The following is a 19,902-nucleotide window of genomic DNA, read 5'->3' as shown; positions in this document are numbered from 1 at the left end:
GATGTCTGCCTTTGGTAGTCATAGGCCTAGCCCTGGTTTAGGAGAGGCTCAAGAAGGGAATATGGGGGAGTAGTCCCCTCCTGCAGGCCTCCCATACTAGGCACACACAGTCTCTCTGTCCCCTCTTTCAAGCAGTTTGCTAAACAGGGAAAGGAAGGGAAACTGACTTCCCCAGATGACAAGAAAACAGAATCTACTTGGGCCAACCTCTTAGATGGAAACTATGGAACATATTTCAGATTGAACCATTAACTTTGTGAAAAAAAAAATCACCAAAAGCACACTTCCTTACTATAATGGCACCCTGTGAGAGAACTGAGGTATAGGTTTCCAGATCTTAAATCTGGGATTCTCATTTCCTCCACCTCTGGGCTAAGAGAAGAAAAAGATTCCTTTGTGTCTCCAAGTTGCCCTGATAAGAGTCTGGATGGTGGGAAGTTGGGTCGATTTGGGGGTGGGTGAAGGGCTAAGTGAGAAAGGCTGGGCTTTTGAGGACATTGTATACAGACTTGGTCAGCTGGATGCTGCTCTGCTGGGCTACTGCCCAGTCCTTCCTACTCTGCACCTCTCACAACCATGTCCTCTCTCCCTCCTTCCAGTCCTGGGGCGGGTGCTGGAGGTGACAGATCTCCCAGAGGGCATCACCCGTACCGAGGCGGACAAACTCTTCACTCAGCTTGCCATGTCTGGTGCCAAGATCCAGTGGCTCAAGGATGCTCAGGGGCTGCCTGGCGGGGGTGGGGGGGACAACGGTGGGACTGCTGAGAACGGCCGCCACGCGGACCTCGCTGCCTTGTACACCATCGTGGCTGTGTTCCCCAGCCCCCTGGCTGCCCAGAACGCCTCCCTTCGCCTCAACAACTCCGTGAGTCGCTTCAAACTTCGAGTGGCCAAAAAGAACTATGACTTGAGGATCCTGGAGCGAGCCAGCTCCCAGTAAATGGAGGAGAAGGGACCAGCATGGCAGGGGTGGGGGCCAGGTAGAGGGGGTCAAAGGGTACTGTCAGACCACAAGCAGGGGCAGAAAGTAAGGTGACTAAACTGGAGCCTAAGACAGTAGGGATGAAGATGGAAACAGAAATAGACACTCACACTGGCACTGGACTCTTTCTCACTCCCCTGCCAAGGGTCCCTCTTTTTCCTTGGTTGGCTCCATGTCTGTTTTCCTCCCCTTCCCATCCTCGTCTATCATTTTTTAATCTCTTCTCTCACCATGAAATTAATTTCCTTCATATTTTTTGGTCAGGTAGAATTGGGAGGGTCCCATACTCCCCAGTTCTCCTATTTCCTTACCATCCCAAGCTCCCTTTTCTTTTTTGGTCTTTATGAATATATTTATATGGACAGAATTAAGAAAAACAAAATTGATTTCCCCTTTCTCTCACCCCATCTCGTCTCCCCAGATCCCACAGAGTTAAAACTTGGGCCTCCCTCCACCCCTCAGAACACTTGTATATTGTTTGTTTGAGGTTTGTGCCGCAGTAACAGACACAGTATTTAATTGCACATACAGATGTTTGCTGGGTATATTCACTGTAAATTTTATTTAATCTGATTTTTTTGTTTGTTTGGGGGGGCTTGGGGGGAGGTTGATTTTGTTTTTAAATATAAAAAAAAAAATCTGTCACTGGACATCAGTCCCTGTTTTTCTGTTGCCGCTCTAGTGGGGGTGGGGGGCAGGGGGCGGGGGAGATGGAGGTCCTGGGTAAATACAGCCCACAGCTGTTGGAGGGATTTGACGTGGGCTGGAATGGCTTTCTCTGGCATAGGCACACATGTCTTCCTAACACGATTTCCCTGAATCCCGTCCTCCTCCTTACAAATAGATGGATGACTGGGTCTGCCACTAACTGTGGTTTATCAAGCATAGTGTTCTCAACTGTGGACCTCTGAGTTCTTAGCGGTAATATAAGAGACTTGGACTAAGTGACCTCCAAGTTTCCTTCTACCCTGTTAACTCTGTGATATTCATTTATTGCCCTGGTAGCTAATCCAGAAGGGTATGAGTGAGGTCTGAAATGGGGTTGAGTTGCTGGCCTTATATTTATCCATCTCATCTTCTGAAAATTCTTCAGGGATGGAGGACATGGGCCTTTCTTTAATCGCAAAGCCAGAGGATTAGGTTCTACATGGCAGGAACAGAAGTGGATGTTTCTTACAATAAAAGCTGTATCAATTGAACTTGCTGTGCCAAGATGCCATACCATCCAGGTGTGTTCAGCAGTCCCTGACCCGGGCAGCTGAAGAAAGGTAAAGAGCAAAAGTCAGTCACCCACAAGACAGAGCTCTCCTGTCTTCACAAAGCTAGCCTTGTTCAGCCAGTCAAACCAGGGCCACTACAGAGCCCGTTGACCAGAACCACACAGCAGCCCCTTTTCAATATCACCCACCCCGAGTTACCACCTTCTAATCGCTCTCCAAGATGGGAGTATCTCCTCTTTCAGCCATGTCAAGCCCAGACTAGGAAAAGCCTGCTTGCCTGGGAGATAAGAATGCCAGATATGGAGTTCCCGTCGTGGCGCAGTGGTTAAAGAATCCGACTAGGAACCATGAGGTTGCAGGTTTAGTCCCTGCCCTTGCTCAGTGGGTTAACGATCCAGCGTTGCTGTGAGCTGTGGTGTAGGTTACAGACGCGGCTCGGATCCCGCGTTGATGTGGCTCTGGTGTAGGCCAGTGGCTACAGCTGCGATTCAACCCCTAGCCTGGGAACCTCCATATGCCGCGAGAGCGGCCCAAGAAATAGCAAAAAGACAAAAAAAAAAAAAAAAAAAAAAAAAAAAGAATGCCAGATATCAGAGTTCCTGTTGTGGCTCAGCAGTAATGAACCCAGCTAATGTCCCTGAGGATGCAGGTTCCATCCCTGGACCCACTCATTGAGTCAAAGGATCCGGTGTTGCTGTAAGCTGTGGTGTAGGTCACAGACAAGGCTCGGATCCCACGTTGCTGTGACTGTGGTGTGGTATAGGCTGGCAGCTGCAGCTCCAATTTGACTCTAGCCTGGGAATTTCCATATGCCGAAGGTGCAGCCCTAAAAAGACCCCCCTCCAAAAAAAAGAATGCCAACTATCTCATTGACCCATCAGTTCATATGCCAGGACATCATCAGAAAGAGAAGGAATCAGGGAGTCAGAATGATGAAGGAAATGTGAGGCTTGGCCATCCTGTCTCCAAGAGTTTGCAGCTCCCATGAGGAAGGAGACTTACTTACAGATGATAAAAACTCCCAATGTGACAACTCTTGCCTTCTGTGCAATGTTAATGAAACCATCTCTGTGATCATTGGACCCTCACTCCCTCAGAGACCCTCAGGTGGAAGTCCCAGCCTGACTTTTTAAAATAGCTCTTAGAATTCCTTTCACCCTGAGGACAAGACTTTAGAGAAATAGGGAAAAGATCTCTGGGGGCAGCTGGAGGGAACAAAGCAATACTGCGTGTCGTCACTGCCTTACCAGATAGCAGCCACTGCTCATGGGCAGGAAGGCCATCTAGGAGATCCCTAGTGGCTCAGTGGTTTAAAGACCCGGCATTATCACTTCTATGGCTCTGGTTGCTGCTGTGACATGGGTTCAATTCCTGGTCCGGGAATTAATTTATGCATGCCGTGAGCACGGCCAAAAAAAAAAAAAAAAAAAAAAGGCAATCTAGTTTGGCTGAGCTCTGGAAATCCAAATTATCCTTTCTTGACCAGTTTCCAAGCTTTCTTACTGTTGGAGCCTAGATCGATGCTTGAGGGTATAAAAACAAGACAGGGACCACAAGAAGACAATGGCTAAGAAGTCAAAGGCTAGTTCCTAAAACAGGTTCAAGGAGGGGAGAATCGGGGAGGTATTGAGACCTTGGGGGAAAGGGGATGGATAAGGCTGTTTGTAAGTCATCTAAAATCAGCCACGCAAGTGTCCAGCATGGACACTGTCCCCTCCTGAGTTTAGCCAATGCTGAACTGCACACCGTGGATGAAAAACCAAGCAACAGCAGTGTGGGGGGATGGGAGGAGTTAGGGTCCAGCCCTGCCCAGACCTCCTCGTGTCCAATTTCTCTGTGTCAGCTGTGTCGCTCAGCTGTCCACTTTCCTCCAGCCCTGTCATTTCAGCTCTGACACCAAGGCGAGAGGCTAGGAGGTCTACAAATACCGTCTGGGTAGCTGGTGTGAGTACAGAGGGTACTGGGGGGGCTTAGCCCCCAAGGAAGAGGACCAGTCCTCCCCCAGCACCACCATCAAGACCCCAGGGGCTCCCTCTTTTCTCCACAGACTGTGGACTGACTTAGGGAATCCCAAACGTAAGTTGCCTCTTCATCCTCTTTGCGTTTCCAGGACTTCTCACCCCAGCTTCCCCAATCCGTAGTCTATTCAGCTTCTTCATTTCTCTCATTGTCTGTGAGTAGTTTGGGTTTTAGGAGTGAAATTATTAAGCTACTCCAGGACAAGAGTTAGGATTGAAGGGTAGGGTGGGGGTGGGGTCAGGGGAGTAGAGTAGTAAGGGAAGGAAAGTCTCATATTACTCTGAAAACTTAAAATAGCTGAAGCCTGAGGCAGGCTGGGAACTAGGGAACTAGGCACCGGGCCCCTGAGCTCAAGAAAGGTAGGAGAGAACAAATGTCCCCAGCCCATCCCTCTATGCGCACTTGTGGACATGCACATTAAACCTCTTGAAAGGGGATCTGGGAAGGTGTGTGTCACATTTCTAAAGCCCACAGATTCCCTTGGAGTTGCCATCATGGCTCAGTGGTTAACGAATCCGACTAGGAACCATGAGGTTGCGGGTTTGATCCCTGGCCTTGCTCAGTGGGGTAAGGAGCCGGCATTGCTGCGGCTGTGGTGTAGGCCGGCAGCTGCAGCTCTAATTAGACCGCTAGCCTGGGAACCTCCCTATGCCACGAGTGCAGCCCTAGAAAAAGACAAAAATAAATAAATAAAAACCAAAGCCCACAGATTCCCAAGAGAAACAAAGTGCTTGTAGGAAAATGCCTAAACCACACAGCCTTGTGCACTGTCTCAGGGCAGTAAACTCTGGGGTTGCCCATCAGGATAGAAGGATGGTCATTGGTTTAAGGAGTTGGTAGGGAAGTTCTTTTGTCTGTTGGGCTTTTCTCTGGGCCTTTCTGGAATCTTTCTGCTCCTTGCCCCTGTCTGTGAAAGAATCTCTGTTTAACCAAATTTCTCCCAAAGCCTCCCCTTCAAGGACCACCCTACTGCAAGGGACAGGAACAAGGGGGGAAGAATGTCATTCAGAGATTAGATTTCATAGTGAGGTCAACCTCTTGCAGGATGACAGAAAAGGAGGTGCTGGAGTCCCATAAGCCCTCCTTCCCAGGAGAGACTCGGCAAAGTGGGGTGAGTCTGGGCCTTGACCATGGGGTATGGGGAGCTGGGAAGCCACTGCAGTCTTGAAGAAAATTGCTTGAATTGATCTCACTTGTATACGATTCATGTATTGTTCAAATGCTAGCTAGCACCTACAGGCCCCAGGACCCCCTAATCCTGGGGTGTGCCCCTTGCCCCAAGCTTGAAGAATGTCTAGTTAGCTTCAGCCTGACCTACTCTAAAAAGCAAGACAGTTCCTTTAACACTGGGTTTCCTTCCTTCCCTCCTTCCTTCCTTCCCTCCCTCAGCTACAGCGGCTGAAGCAGTTATTTAGGAAGGAGTCTACAGGGACAAAGGAGATGGAGCTTCCCCCAGAGCCCCAGGCCAATGGGGAGGCAGTGGGAGCTGGGGGTGGGCCCATCTACTACATCTATGAGGAAGAGGAAGAAGAGGAGGAAGAGGAAGAAGAACCACTCCCAGAACCTCCCAAGCTTGTCAATGATAAGCCCCACAAATTCAAAGATCACTTCTTCAAGAAGCCCAAGTTCTGTGACGTCTGCGCCCGGATGATTGTGCGTGAGTCACAGAGGGAAGTGGAGAGTGTGATGCCAAAGGCAGGGGGCAGGGGAAAGGATTTAGGAGAGGAGTATTTGTACATCAGATAGGCTGTGGCAAGATTTAGCTTTAAGAAACTACTGCAGAGATGGAGAGTGTCAGGTCCTATACTGAAAAGGGACCTGAGAACTAGAGTAGCAGCAGTGTTAGGAAGGGAAAGGGCAATCAGGAACCTCACGCAAATGTTCTCCCCATCTCCCAAGTCAACAACAAATTTGGGCTTCGCTGTAAGAACTGCAAAACTAACATCCACGAACACTGTCAGTCCTACGTGGAGATGCAGAGATGCTTCGGCAAGATCGTGAGTAGGCTCTGGGGAGCAAGAAAGTAGAAGGGAGGGGACATGTTGCCCGCTACCTCCTTGCCGGTCCCTCCTCAAGGCATCCCATCCATTTCCCTGCTTTTTCTTCCTCAGCCTATCTTTTACTCCAAGAAAGGGTGGACGTTCATGGGAGAGGTGGGGTTTGGGGCTCTACCTTGTTATCTCTAATGCTTTCTCCCATCCCATCCTACAGCCCCCTGGTTTCCGTCGGGCCTATAGCTCCCCACTCTACAGCAACCAGCAGTACGCTTGTGTCAAAGATCTCTGTAAGTGCCCCATACAGGACCTGAGGGAATGGGCAAGCCTAGAGGTGGTTTCCAGATGTGGAAACAAAATTCTGAAACAGAAAGATTCTATATCCTGTGGTTCTCGCTCAACCTAGTATCTTGGCCATCTTGGATGCAGAGTCAGTATTCCTCTGTTTTATAGCTGAGGGAAATAAGGTTTAGCTGGGGCTCTACTCAGGAAGAGACAGAACCAAAACTGAAACTTTCACCCGCCTAACCTCAAACTCTGCTCTTCATGTACAAAATCATTTCTAAGCACGAACTAGACTGTCCTCATCCCTGTTACAGAATAATGCCAGAGTCAGGGCCAGACCAAGAGCTGTGGGCATCCTGGGTAGGTTCATAATTTGGCAACCCTAAAAAACATACCCGTGGACTTCCATGTTGGTGCAGCAGGTTGAGGGTCCAGGGCTATCACTGCAGCAGCCCCAGTGGCTCCTGTGGCATGGGTTCGATCCCTGGTCCATAAATTTCCACATGCTGTAGGCATAGCCCAAAAAATAAATAAAAATAAAAATTTAAAAACCTTTCTCCTTATGGAGTTCCCCTTTGTGGCTCAACAGAAACGAATCTGACTATCACCCATGAGGACACAGGTTCAATCCCTGGCCTTGCTCGGTGTGTTAAGGATCCAGTGTTGCCATGAGCTGTAGTGTAGATGCAGCTGTGGTGGTGTTGTACTTATCTGGCGTTGCTGTGGCTGTGGCATAGGTCGGTAGCTACAGCTCCAATTTGACCCCTAGCCTGGGAACCTCCATATGCCATGAGTGTGGCCCTAAGAAAACAAAAATAAATACCTTACTCCTTTAAAAAGAATGTTCATTGACAATCTGCTGAACATTTGTTTGGAGGAGAGGCTGAACTCTGTGAGGAGCTTGGGTAGAAAAAAGGAACCCACTTGTGGTAGTCCCCCAGCTTACACTCAGTGGAACAAAAGCCAGCAGTTAAACCACTCTCCTTAAAAGAAAATTAGTGATTCTGAGCATTCCCCAACTCCTAAGCAACTTATTAGCAGAGTTGACTTTCCAACATCATGTAACACTCTGCCTGCAAGGAGGGCTGGTAAATATTTTTCCAGTGATGTTTTCAGAGCTCTTTATAGATTGATGACCTAGGTATATCCAGCTGACACTTTCCTAATCCTAAATACACACACACGGGTATCTATCTATTCAGTCCCATCTCTCCCTTAGTCTCTCTCCTCCAAACATTTTCTGCCTCCCCAGTAATGTCTTCTTTCTTCTCCCATATTCCAACTATAGCTGCTGCCAATCGCAATGACCCTGTGTTTGAAACCCTGCGCACTGGGGTGATCATGGCAAACAAGGAACGGAAGAAGGGACAGGCAGATAAGAAAAATGTGAGCACCCAAGTTTCCTACTGAGGTCCTTTTCGGAAACCCCATGGAGCAGGTCCTGTCTTCTCTCTGGAAAGCTGACAGAAGTAGGGGTCCTCCTCCCCTAAAATTGCTCATTACTCAACAGACAAACTTTGCATGCTATTTTCAAGGTCCTCAGGTGCCACAGCATGTATCTTCTCCAGGAACTCCCTTCTGAAATTGTCAGATTAACCACCATAACTAACTAAAGGCCCAGCCCCAGGCCCCTGACATTGCCAGGCAACAGAGGCAAGAGCAATGCATTTGGATTTGGGGAGGAGAACTTGTCATGCCACGTAATCAGAGAATTCTAGAGCCACATAAGGATCCATGAAGATCATCTGGTCTGACCCATTTATCCTAGAGATGAGGAAACTGAGGCACAAAGCTTGTGGCCAAGTGGACTTTCATTTCCTTTTGTAACAGGATTACTAGATTGGTAATACAATAGACTTGTATTCAGTTCAGCAAGGAATTCGTTAGCATATCCTTTTATTTTTCTGGACAACCAGGACAGACTAATGTGGATAATGGTCATGGTTAGCATGATTCCTAAAAGTGGCTGAATGATAGCACCCAAAGGATCCTGGTCCTCTAGGGAGTGTCCAGCTAGAGGGATATTTCTGATGCTTTATGACATGATTTAGTCCTTGGTCCTCACCTGTGGACATTTTTCCATGATAAAATGAAGACATAAATGGTATATTCTATTAAGTTTCTGGGAAACCTAGGAGGAAAAACTTATACACTGAATAATATATTAAAAAATCTTACAGATCAGAAGACCAAGAACTAATAATTCAAAAATTTGGGGAAGGCAAATGGAGTTCCCGTCATTGTGCAGCAGAAACGAATCCAACTAGGAATGATGAGGCTGCGGTTTTGATCCCTGGCCTTGCTCAGTGGGTTAAGGATCTGGCGTTGCGTGAGCTGTGGTGTAGGTCACAGACATGGCTTGGATTCCAAGTTGCTGTGGCTCTGGTGTAGGTCAGCAGCTGCTGTAGCTCTGATTAGACCCCTAAGCTGGGAACTTCTGTATGCCATGGGTGTGGCCTTAAAAAAAAAAAAAAACACACAAAAACAAAACCCAAAGCTTTGTAAGCAAAATACCTAACTGTTCTTGGATCAAAAAAAGAAAATCAACTGCACAAAAACCGAACTAGAGATCTGGCCTCAAAGTAGTTCACATGGAGATTGGGTGCAAATAAGGGATTTCTGTGGAGTGAGCTATGACTTACAAGGCACTATCAATGTGATTTAACTATCCCCAGAAAAGCTAGCCTCCTCAGGTTCTATTCTCTTAAGGGAATTATGAAAACTGTGCTGCTCATATTTCTTTTACACATTGTAGTATTTTTAAAGGCAGACATGGATTTTGCAAGGTAGTGAGCGTCCTGTCAACTATATTGAAGCATGATGTGGGTGGCCAACTGCCCGGATGTTTCAGAGGAAGTCCCTGCATTTGGCAGATGGTTGACTAGATATTTCCCCTAAGGCTTCTTCCAACCCTAAGATACTATTCTGTAGTTCTCTGGCCTGACTGTAGAGTCAGAGCAAGCATGGGTTTCCAAGACAGCATCTTCCTAACTCTGGTGCCCCCTCCAGCCTCTAGCAGCTATGATGGAAGAGGAGCCAGAGTCTGCCAGACCAGAGGAAGGCAAACCCCAGGATGGTGAGTGACACCTGCCTCCATCCAGAGATGGAGGAGTGTTGAGGCTCAGCTGTGCCACAAGGGATTGGGGGCGGGGGGCGGGCAAAGGGCATCTCAGGTTTGAGAAAAGAGTCCCTGGAATAGAAGGATAAGAGATTGAGGGCTACCTCCAGGAGCCAGAGACAATTTGTTGGTGTTTCCCATTCCAGGAAACCCTGAAGGAGATAAGAAAGCTGAAAAGAAGACACCTGATGACAAAGTGAGAATCTGAGAATCTTTCTCCCTATGTGGACCCCAGTCCTCTCCCCAACCCAGGTCTGACACCACTCATGGCCTTAGCAGAAGCTCACATTTATTCCATGGGTTCCCAATCACCCTTAACCTGCCTTCTCCACCACCTCACACACGCAAACCAATAAATTCCTCTTAGTTCAGGGACATGGAGGAGAGTTGGAATGTAGTGTGTCTAGCAAATGCCCTTGTCTTGGCCTCCTGCCCCTCAGTGTGGGACAGAGGAGCTCTGAGACTCATCACCCCCTTTCACCCCCAGCACAAGCAGCCTGGCTTCCAGCAGTCTCATTACTTTGTGGCTCTCTATCGGTTCAAAGCCCTGGAGAAGGACGATCTGGATTTCCCGTGAGAGGCCTTAGGATCGGGGTGGGGTGTACTGGGAGTGGAGAGGGGAGAGCCCAGCTCCCTATGGGAAAGGAAAAGGGGGGATTCAGGGTTTGGAGCCTATTTGGGGCTGGACCTGGGCACAGCCAAGGGACTAGATGTATAAGGCCCCTAAATCTCAGAGGCTTCTTCCTTCCTCTCCCAGGCCTGGAGAGAAGATCACCGTCATTGATGACTCCAATGAGGAGTGGTGGCGGGTAAGAGAAGTGGCTGAGTCTCAGGTGGGACATGGGTTAAGTTAGGACTTGAGATTGTGAGATTGATTCTGCTTACCATGTCCTCTAGGGGAAGATAGGGGAGAAGGTTGGATTTTTCCCTCCAAATTTCATCATTCGGGTCCGGTCTGGAGAGCGAGTGCACCGTGTAACAAGATCCTTCGTGGGGAACCGCGAGATAGGGCAGATCACTCTCAAGAAGGACCAGGTAGCTCTGGTGCCCCAACTCAACCCCAGGCGCAGAGGCTTCTCTGCAAACCATCTTCTTTGCAGATCTTCACCCATTAATGGGACTAGATCGGGCCTCCAAAACTCAGAACTCCCCCCTCAGCTCTTCTGTTTTCTCTTGATTCCTCCCTTCTCATCCTTTCATCCTTTAGATTGTGGTGCAGAAAGGAGATGAAGCCGGCGGCTACGTCAAGGTCTACACCGGCCGCAAGATGGGGCTGTTCCCCACCGACTTTCTAGAGGAGATTTAGGCTTGCAGACGCCTGCTGGCGGGAGATACCCAAACCCCACTATGGGCAGGCCCAGTGGAGGTTGGGAAGAGAAGGGGCGAAAGCAACTTTACCGCTGGGTGGGGGAGAGGTGGGAAGGCCCGCCGGAACGTGACGGGGCTTCTGGGAAGGGACTGGTTCCCGCCCCCCTCCCCCTCGGAGGGCGTCGCAGACTTGGTGCCTGGAGCAGCCTCACCCGCAACCCCTCAAGCCCAGCCTTTGAGAGCTGGAAAAAGAAGGCATCTCCACTCGGAGGCGTCCCGAGGAGAGGGGGGTTGAGGCGAAGTGTCCAATGTTGCGAATTTATTAAAGTTTTGACAGAAGTTAGAAAAGTTTGCTGTTTAACTGGGAGCCGAGGGGAGAAAGGAGAGGGCCCACAAAGGGGCGGAGAATCTTCTCCAGCCGTCTCAGCTAATTACCATTGGGTAATTAGACCCGCCTGGGCTGAGGCTGGTGCGAGGTGGGGAGACGGGTGCGTCCGCCAGGCAAGGCCTCGGTCAGTGAAGAAAACGGTGCCGGACTGGTGTCACTGCTTCTGAGCCGCGAGGAGCAGGATCCTGTAGCAAGGTAGGTGCCCCCCTACTCTTAACGAGCGATTTAAGCCTCTGGCAGCCCCTTTCATTTCCGAACCTGGCGCAGTTCCGAGCTGGGCCGCCAGGGGGCGATACAAGATCTCGGTTGGAGTGCGAGGGACGGGAGGGGCGGGGGGAGAAGCGAGAACTGGAGACACCAAGCCAGAGACCCTGGGCCTGGGAGGGGGTGGGGTGCGTGCCGTCTCCATGGCAACACTTCCTCTTGTCCTCCGGGAACTGAGCGAGCGAGGCCGGGGGTCTAACCCCTCCTACGCGGCCCCCAGCCCCAGCCCTTTGCGACAGGTACCGAGTGAGAGGGCGCGGGGCAGACAGCTAACCGGCTCAAGCGGAGCCCCCCCTGTGGCGCGCCGTATGCAAATGTTATTATTTGCATATGTAAATATGCAAATGTACAGGCCCCGGTCAGGGTAGCAGGTGGCCGGCAGCGGGAAGGTGTGGGAAAGGGAGCTGAAGGAGACGAGGAGTTTAGGGACCTGGGAGCAAAACAGTGAGAGGCATCCTGAGGTGGCCGCTGGAGTGGGGCTGGCGGAGGGTCTTGAGCTCGATGGCGGGTGGGGGAGGGTCAGCTTGGGCAGCCAGGAGATCCTCTCCTCTTCCGCCGGTTGTCTGCCAGGCCTGAGGTTGGCACCGCCTAGCAAGGTTGGCAGCGGGAGCCCGGGCACCATCTGCTGCTGGCGGGGGGGAGGGCAGAGGCTCAGCTGGGCTGGGGAAGAGGAGGGCCCGGGACGGGCGAGCCCCCCTTCCTTCCAGAAGGCTGAGGTGTGTTGGGGGTAGGGAAGCACATAAGAAGACTTGTCTCAGAACCTGGTTAGGTTTCCTGTTCTCTTTGCCCTTGACTGTCCCAGACGTCTAGGGACAGCGACAGGGTCATAATGGAAGACTCAGGCAGCCCCCTTTGAATCACACTTGGTCTGGAATAGGAGCAGATCACAGGCCCACCCCACCACCGCACACAAATCAAAGCTTTTGCCCCCCTCTCTCCTCAGGATCCGCCTTCTACCAATGGAGCAGGGGTAGGGACGTAGGGCTCCACTCGCAACTCTTCATCAAGCGGTCTGAGGGACTCTAAACCAGAGCCCCCCCAAGATCCTCGAGAGGCCCCCCCCGACAATGCTGAAGCAAAACCAATTTACTGGCTCATTGGGCGGTGATGCTAGTGTGGGGGTACCGGGAAGCAGAGCGGTTGTTCTCTCCCCCTACACTCGGGGGGCACCCTCCTCCCCCGCCTTGCGGAGCCGGCAGCTGTCCCTAATTAGAGCGGCGGTTTAATTGGATTTATCAGCAGTTAATAGGAAATTAAGCAAAGGGCCCGAGAGAAGGAGGGCGGGAGGAGCGCAGAGGCTGGCTGTGCTGAGATCGAAGGACGGGTACTGGGGTGCCAGGTGTGGGACACGAGGCCCAGTAAGAGAATGAGCCCCTGGGTCACACGTTCCCCCCAATACTTGCTGTCTGGTTGAGTCCTGGCCCACCAGCAGAGAGCAGGTCTCCAGAGAGGGAGGCAGGAGGGACAGCCACCCCGTGTGAGCCCCCAACGCCCCCTACTCCTGCCAGCAGCCGCCTGGGTGATGGATGATGCTGCCTCATGCTGCAAAGGTCATAAGTCTGGGCCAAAGAGCTGACTGAATTGAAAACAGTCTGAAGGAGGGGCCAGATTACTAGGGTCCAGGATGCAACCTGCATCATATCCTTCCCCCAGTGCCTACTGGGCTCTTAGCAAAGAAAGTGCTCCTTCCTTAGAGTCAGAAGATTGGGCAGCACCAGGGGTGAACCTGCCTTCTAGCTGTGTTGGGGATTCTGGGAGTCTCCCTGTGCAACTGCCAATATCTACGGCTCTCCCACCTCTTCCCCAGCTACCCAGGTTGAGGCTGGCAGGGTCCGCTGTGGCCAGAGTGGCCCAAGGTACACACCACCAGCCCTGGGGGCCAAGGAAGGAAATTTGTAGTATCCACAGCCCCAGGCTTCTCCTATCATCAGGACCTCATTATATGGCTAGATTAACAAGGCCTGCTTCAGGATCCCAGAGTTCTTTCTGCCACTCTTCTCCAGCATATGTGTGCAATCCTCTGAATGTGCAAGGGTAGGAGGGAGGTCTCTGCTGATTATGGGTGTCTATGCCCTTTGTGTGTAGTGTGTGTGTGTGTCTGTGTCTATGCCTGTGCCCTGAATGTGTAAGGTGTATCTGTCAGAATCCCAAGTGCGGTGTGTGTGTTGGTGTATGTCTGTGCCAGTAAGTATGTATGTATCTTGTCCCCATTCTGCCCCCACCCCCAACCTCTAAGATTTTTGTTTTTCTGTCTTAGTCCCTGGGTGTCAGATGTACATATGTGCTTTGATGTGTTTACGTGTCTGTGCATTCTTCACCCCTCTGTGTGCCCCGAGTGTGGGCATTTCCGTGTGCCTCTTCCTGCAAGACTGTGTATGTGTAAGAATCAGGAAAAGCCTCTGGTGAGTGTGTGTTGCTCTGGCGTCTCTGCCTGCAGGTGTGTGTCTCGGTGACAGTGCGTGGGTGTGTGCCTGGGTGTGAGCCGCGCGGCGGCATGTATTTGAATGACAGTGTGACGCACGCACGCTCGTGTGTGTGTGTGGTGTGTGTGTGGTGTGTGTGTATACACGCGCTCTCACAAATGCGCGCTCGCCAGGGTGAGTCTCCCGCCCCCACCCCTTCCTCTCCCCATTTCTATTCCTCTCTCCTCTCCGGGCGGGCTTGGCTCCGCCGTCCGCATCATCTCCATCCATTATTGAAGAAACAGCCGCGTCCGCTCCAATCACATCAACACCCCCCCACCCCGCCCTCCTCCGTTCTCCTGGCCCTGCGGCCCCTCTGGGTGCTAGGAAGTAGGGAGGGGGGGCACAGCGCGGCGGGAGCGCCCAGCAGTAGCGGACTCATGACCCTGTGCCCCGAACCGGGCCAGGCGCGGGGACGCCGGGGTCCCAAGCGGAGAGCGCTTTGCATAAACAGATGGCGCGGGCGTCTTTGTCTCGCTGGTTCGCTCGCTGCGCGGCTCTCAGCTCCAAAACTGTCTGGCTGATGCAATCTTGATCATCTCGGAGCCTCGGGACCCGGCGCCCTTAATAGCTGCAGAGGGGGTCAGGGGCCCTGGGGCTCCCGAGCAGATTCTGGGCACTGTGTCTTCCCTCCCGGGTGCCCCCTCCGCGCCCCACTGCTGCAGGGGGAAGACAGAGGCCGCGCCAAGGTGATGGGCATGTGGAGGTGACGGGGAGGGGACTCTAGGCTGTGCCCTGAGATGTCCCCAAGGCTGTCCTGTTGGACTGCTGCAGACCCCCAGGGACAGTAAGCCAGAGAATTGGAATAGAACCAGGGAATGGGAGGGGGGAGCCAGAGATAAAGACAGTGACAGAGGCGTTTGTAAAGAGAGACTCAGCGAGGTAGAGAGAGGTAGAGGTAAGGAGAGACAAATGCAAGGAGGCACAGAGAAACATACTTAGGGAGACAAAGCCAGATAAAGAGAGCTGCAGAGGGAGAGACAGACAAAATGAGAAAGAACAGAGAGACACAGAGATAAAGACACAAAGATACAGTGATAAACAGGGCCTGAAGAAGAGGCAGTAAAAAAGGCAGTCAGAGGCAGGGGCAGGCAGAGTCAGAGGGCAGAGAGCAGTCTCAGAGCGGAGACCGAGCCCCACTGCGTCTGGGGCCTCACAGCCGGAGACAGGAACCCGCTTGAACCTGGGATGCTCATAGCTGGAGAAGTGGGAGCTTCCGCGTCCCCTCTCCTTCCCTCCACTCTGCCCCACCTCACTTCAGTAGAGTGGAGGCTTTGGAACCCACTGCCTTGGCGAGGGGAGTGGCTGGAGCGGCAGGCGGGCGGGTCCCGCGCTCCTGGAGCTAACTTACCTTTGCAAAAGCCGCAGGGCGCGGGGCCGGCGCTTCCCGATAGGGGGCGCTGGAGGCATCGCCCCTAAGTGCTTGAGAGTAGCTCTGCCCCCAGGGGGCGCCCGCGGCCCCCCGCCGCCCAGCGGCCCCGCGGCAAGCTCCTCTGCTCGAGTCCAGCTGCTTTTGACGTTCAGCTCTCAGACTGAGGATTAGTGCCCTATGCTGTTTCGGTTCAGAGTACGATTCCCAGCGGGACCCCCAGCCCGCCCCAGGCCACGCCTAATCCGCAGCTAATGACTTCTGCCGGCTTGATCAGCGTGGCCTGAGTCCTTCTCATGGGAAAGTGTAGGGAGGTGGGAAGAAATGGAATCTGGAACCCAAGGAGTTCTGTGCCCCAGAGACCACTATCCAGAGATGGGAGGGCGTTTAGAAATAGGGTCACAGTCAAGGGGGTCAGAGACATGTTCCAGAAGCAAGTGAGGGGGTCAGGGAGCCCTGGAGAGGCAAGAGCAGAAGCAATAATGTATAAGAAAGTAGAAAAGCAGGGGTGGAGGCCCAAGGCAGGCTCTAGAAAAGAAGTGGGGCGGAGGGGTCTGGAATGCCCTAGGCCCAGGTCCCTGGAACTCACAGGAAAGGGCACCAGAAGGATAGCAAGAGCCCAAGAAGCAAAAGGGCCAGACTTCCCGTTGGCATCCTGACACCCCAGCTGTGCCTCAAGAGCCAGCTTGCAGCCCAGCTGTGCAGCCCCTCAAGACTGATTTTTAGTCCCAGAGACTGGAGGGCTAGGGGACATAAGTGACAGGACACCCCAGTCCCTGACCCGGCCCTGAGGTGCAGTTGCTCAGGGAGGGCCGGGCTCTGCTTGGCTCCAGGTTCTGACATCCCATCAGTCCCCGTCCCCCGCCCCCTATACACGTAAGCACTGAGTCTCTGTCTCTTTGTTCTCACTGTGTCTCTGACACTTTATCTCATTATCCGCCGGAGGGAGGCGGAGAGCTCGGAGAGCTCAGGACCCCGCAGCCTAATTACAGCCATGCTTGTCAGCTCAGGAGGCGGGGAGGTATCAGAGAAAAGGAAAGGAAGAGGGCCCCCAGGAAGGGACCCCTCCTTCCCTGTACTCTGAGGGCCCAGCAATGGGTGCACCGCTTGCCCCTGCCTGGGGCTCTGTTTGAGAAGTGGGAGACTCTGCTCTATAGGATGGGCTGCCAGGGCAGTGGCAGGGTGTGTGTGTGTGTGTGTGTGAGAGAGAGTGAGTGTGAAGGTGGAGGTGGAGGTTAGTGAGAGGTGGTTAGGGCACAGCTGCTGGATCCCTAGGGCCCCAGGTCCCCAAAGATGGTGGCAGTGTACTTTCTTACGCTGACAACCTAGCATACACCCAAGTTGTCCAGCAAAGGGAGGCAGTCACTCTGTGTCTTGTTCTCTTTCCTCTTTCAACATCTTCTCTATCTTTTCCTATTTCCTTCACTCCATTCTCTTTCTCTCCATCTCAGCCACAGGCATCAAGTGACCTCCTTGGATGGCTACCCGAGGTAGGCAGAAAGTCTCTCAAGTCCCCAAACTTGGCCAACTGACTTATTCTTTCCTGAGCCAGGTTTAGAATAATGCCCAGTTCTCCTGGCCGCCAAACACTTTTAAAAGCTAACAACAACACAACTGGGAGAAATCATCCAGGACTAGAGAGGCTGAGCAGCTTTAGTGCTGTTGGCACCTCTGTTCCCCTCCTTTCCCTAGTATACGGTTGAGGGAGACAGAACCAGGGCCCCTAAGACTTGCTTCCTGGGAGGCTCAAAGGATGTCAGGGAAGCATTACAGATGCCGTCACTCATCCCTGGCCCCTTCTGGTCCGACCTGTGAACATGCCACACCCACACCTGCACTTTGTTGGAGGTCTGTCTGCAGATTGTCCCATGGTGAGTCCCTTCTCCCACTTTTGGATGCCCCTAAATTTGTCCCTGAGTCAGAGTCTGAGAGGCCTCTCCCTTGGACAGGTCCAAAGCCCAAAGGATAATGGTGTCCCATGGGCCAGGGTTCAACCCCCTGGAGTGGAGAGTGGATGAGCAGAAATCCCTCAGCTCCCAAATAATTCTCCTCCTGGAGAAGCCTGGAACTGCGGTAGAGGTGGGGGGCGTGGTAAGTATGATGAAGCTGCTGGGTTGGGCAAAGCTGGGCTGGGCTGACCCCTCCCCAGAGTAGGGCGGGACCCCGGAGGAAAAAGGGAGCAGGGCCTCTGGAGAGCTGGAGAGGACCAGACACTGGAGAGGAGAAATGGCAGGAACGACCCTTGGAGCCCGCTTCTATCGGCAGATCAAGAGACATCCCGGGGTGAGTTTTTGTCCCAGGAGCCATGATTCTACCTTCTAACTCTCTGGCTGCCCCAGCGGCCCCCAAATCTCCCAGTATCCTGCCTCTTGCCCAGTTGCCCCTATGTCCTATTCTCTCTTCAACGTGCCCCTCAGTCCACCTCTGCAATATGCCCTGTGTCTCTTGAATCCACCTCAGACAGACTGGATGAGGGAGGCTGTGGCAGGAAATGTGATGTGGGAGGTTGCAAGTCCCCTCTCCCAAAAGGGAGGGAGCAGGAGCGCCAGCCCCAGCAGAAAAGCTTTCACAGGGCGATTGGGAGGGAGCTGCCCCTGAAAGTTGCCTCTGTCTTCCTGCAGCTCATCCCGATGATTGGCTTCATTGGCCTGGGCATGGGCAGCGCTGCGCTCTACTTGCTGCGACTCGCCCTACGCAGCCCCGACGTCTGGTAAAGGCCGGGCTTGGACCTTGCAGTGAGGTCCTGGGGGGGTGGGGATGGGGGTTAAGATGGGATAGCAACACACAGGCCTCTCAGGAACGGTGGGAATGAGTGATTCTGGCAGGGGTCCCCAGGCCACAAGTGGCATCTTGGGACTGGAGCTCACTCCTGACCTGGCAGGGCCCGGCTTCCCCTCGGGCCGCCCGACTGATCGTTTGCTCCTCAGTGAGTCGAGACTGGCCCCGCTTTGGAACTCCACGGATCCCCGGCCTTGTTGCCATGGCGACGCCGATCAGTCGGCTGCTGGTGGCCTTAGGGTACCTCTCTTGTCGCCCAAGCGTTGGGGGGGGGGTGGCCCCATGAGCTGCTGGGGACGCCTTTGGGGTCAGGGCAGCAGGAGACCCCAAGCCCCGCTAAAGGCGCCGGCAGCGAGATGGAGGGCCCTCCAGTGCACAGGCAGGAGCACCCAGGGCATTGTCTGGCATCACTGAAACCCCAGTGCCTCAGGATTTCAGATTCCCACCTCTCTGCTCTGCAGGGCTAACCTAGGGTGGCACGGAGCAGGCAGGAGTCCCTGGGCTGGGTTGTCGAGTCTGTCATCTGGCCCCACGCCTGACAATGGTGACAGCCTTCTTGTCTTGTCAGTGCCTGCTAATGGGCCCCACCCCTGGGAGGAAGGGGGTAGGGGGGACGCACAGACCCTTATGTCCCCTCAGGCTCCAGAGTCCTAGCTCCCAAAGAGGAAACCCTAACCCTCTCCCTCCCTCTCTGCAGCTGGGACAGAAAGAACAACCCAGAGCCCTGGAACCGCCTGAGCCCCAACGACCAATACAAGGTACCTCCAGGTGGCTTTAGGGTTGCACCTCCATCCACTCATCACTCATCTCCTAATCCCGGCCCAGCAAAGGGCGGCCTGGGGCTTTGAGTGCAATTCCCCCTTTCTCTCCCATAGTTCCTTGCAGTTTCCACTGACTATAAGAAGCTGAAGAAGGACCGGCCAGACTTCTAAGCCTGGCTGCAGTGCAAGTCGATGTAAACCACCACCAGCCAGTCTACTCATTTCTTCCACTCCCCACTCCCAACCCCAGAGCGCCACTCCAGCCACCCTGTCCAACCTCTGCTTACACAGGCCGGGTTCCCACGAGGAGGGGAGTAGCTCCACCCCCCTCCTCTTCCCCTGTTCCCAGCACCGGAAGGGCCTCTGACCCTCAGCTGAGTCTCAGGAGGGGGAGGGGGAGTTCGGAGGGCAGGCAGCAGCCTAGTCGACCCAAAAGTCCCATGCCAGCCAGTCCCCGCTACCCGGGCCTCACAGGGTGTGGTACATGCTACGTGTTGAGCGTGGCCTACGTGAGAGCCGCGAGCAAGTGGGGGCCTGAGTGCCAAATGACGTGGCAGGCCCCACATTAGCCCAGGCTCTGGGTGCCAGCCCAGGGGCGGTGCTGCCCTGGCTTGCTGGTTGTTGACAGCCCCGCCAGCTTGGGATGAGACACCCAGGAAGGTACGGCTCCCTCCTCCCAGTGCCCCAGCCCACTGCCTCCCATGCCAGTGTCCCCCCACCAGCCCCCGCTCCCGCCACACACCTGGGCTTCTCTCTGCCTTCCCCACCCCTCCCCTGCTCCCCTCTGTCCCCCGGGATCAAACAGAAGCAGCCGTGGGCAAAATACAATTTCATTTAACAAATTGAATTTGCTGCGCCTGCTAATCACGTCTGGTGTCGGCTCTGATCAGAGACAGAGAGAGGAGGCTGCAGCCCCGGGGGGTCCTGGTGGTGGTGGTGGTGGGAGGGGAGCGA

General features: G+C 53.3%; 3 protein-coding genes across 31 annotated transcripts in view; all 3 read left to right on the top strand.

Moving 5' to 3' along the window:
* Nucleotides 1-1,632, top strand: part of R3HDM2 (R3H domain containing 2) — a 155,606-nt gene extending 153,974 nt beyond the window's left edge. For 22 of the 26 annotated variants that reach the window (XM_021091855.1, XM_021091846.1, XM_021091843.1 and 19 more), the window contains one exon: nucleotides 600-1,632. In XM_021091855.1, the coding sequence (XP_020947514.1) occupies nucleotides 600-940 (341 nt within the window). In that variant the 3' untranslated portion in view covers nucleotides 941-1,632. The remainder of the gene's footprint in view (nucleotides 1-599) is intronic. The other 4 variants (XM_021091850.1, XM_021091849.1, XM_021091851.1 and 1 more) reach the window with 1 other exon arrangement.
* On the top strand, nucleotides 3,947-11,269 carry STAC3 (SH3 and cysteine rich domain 3). 3 transcript variants are annotated; one of them, XM_021091829.1, is made up of 12 exons: nucleotides 3,947-4,278; nucleotides 5,168-5,332; nucleotides 5,611-5,878; nucleotides 6,121-6,218; nucleotides 6,433-6,505; nucleotides 7,789-7,886; nucleotides 9,510-9,576; nucleotides 9,765-9,814; nucleotides 10,106-10,191; nucleotides 10,376-10,427; nucleotides 10,516-10,653; nucleotides 10,826-11,269. In XM_021091829.1, exons 2-12 carry the CDS (start codon nucleotides 5,267-5,269, stop codon nucleotides 10,922-10,924), a joined length of 1,095 nt encoding a protein of 364 aa, XP_020947488.1. In that variant the 5' UTR covers nucleotides 3,947-4,278; nucleotides 5,168-5,266; the 3' UTR covers nucleotides 10,925-11,269. The 3 variants fall into 3 exon arrangements, with proteins under 3 accessions (XP_020947488.1, XP_020947487.1, XP_013853105.2); XM_021091828.1 differs by having other exon boundaries at nucleotides 3,962-4,278; nucleotides 5,266-5,332; XM_013997651.2 differs by lacking the exon at nucleotides 5,168-5,332 and having other exon boundaries at nucleotides 3,962-4,278.
* Nucleotides 11,859-19,795, top strand: NDUFA4L2 (NADH dehydrogenase (ubiquinone) 1 alpha subcomplex, 4-like 2). Of its 2 annotated transcripts, XM_013997635.2 has the most exons (5): nucleotides 11,859-17,280; nucleotides 17,359-17,692; nucleotides 18,031-18,119; nucleotides 18,885-18,945; nucleotides 19,063-19,795. In XM_013997635.2, exons 2-5 carry the CDS (start codon nucleotides 17,636-17,638, stop codon nucleotides 19,117-19,119), a joined length of 264 nt encoding a protein of 87 aa, XP_013853089.2. In that variant the 5' UTR covers nucleotides 11,859-17,280; nucleotides 17,359-17,635; the 3' UTR covers nucleotides 19,120-19,795.

Source organism: Sus scrofa, chromosome 5 (assembly GCF_000003025.6).
Source record: "Sus scrofa isolate TJ Tabasco breed Duroc chromosome 5, Sscrofa11.1, whole genome shotgun sequence".
Lineage (NCBI taxonomy): Eukaryota > Metazoa > Chordata > Mammalia > Artiodactyla > Suidae > Sus > Sus scrofa.
This window is presented reverse-complemented; position numbering and strand designations above follow the sequence as displayed.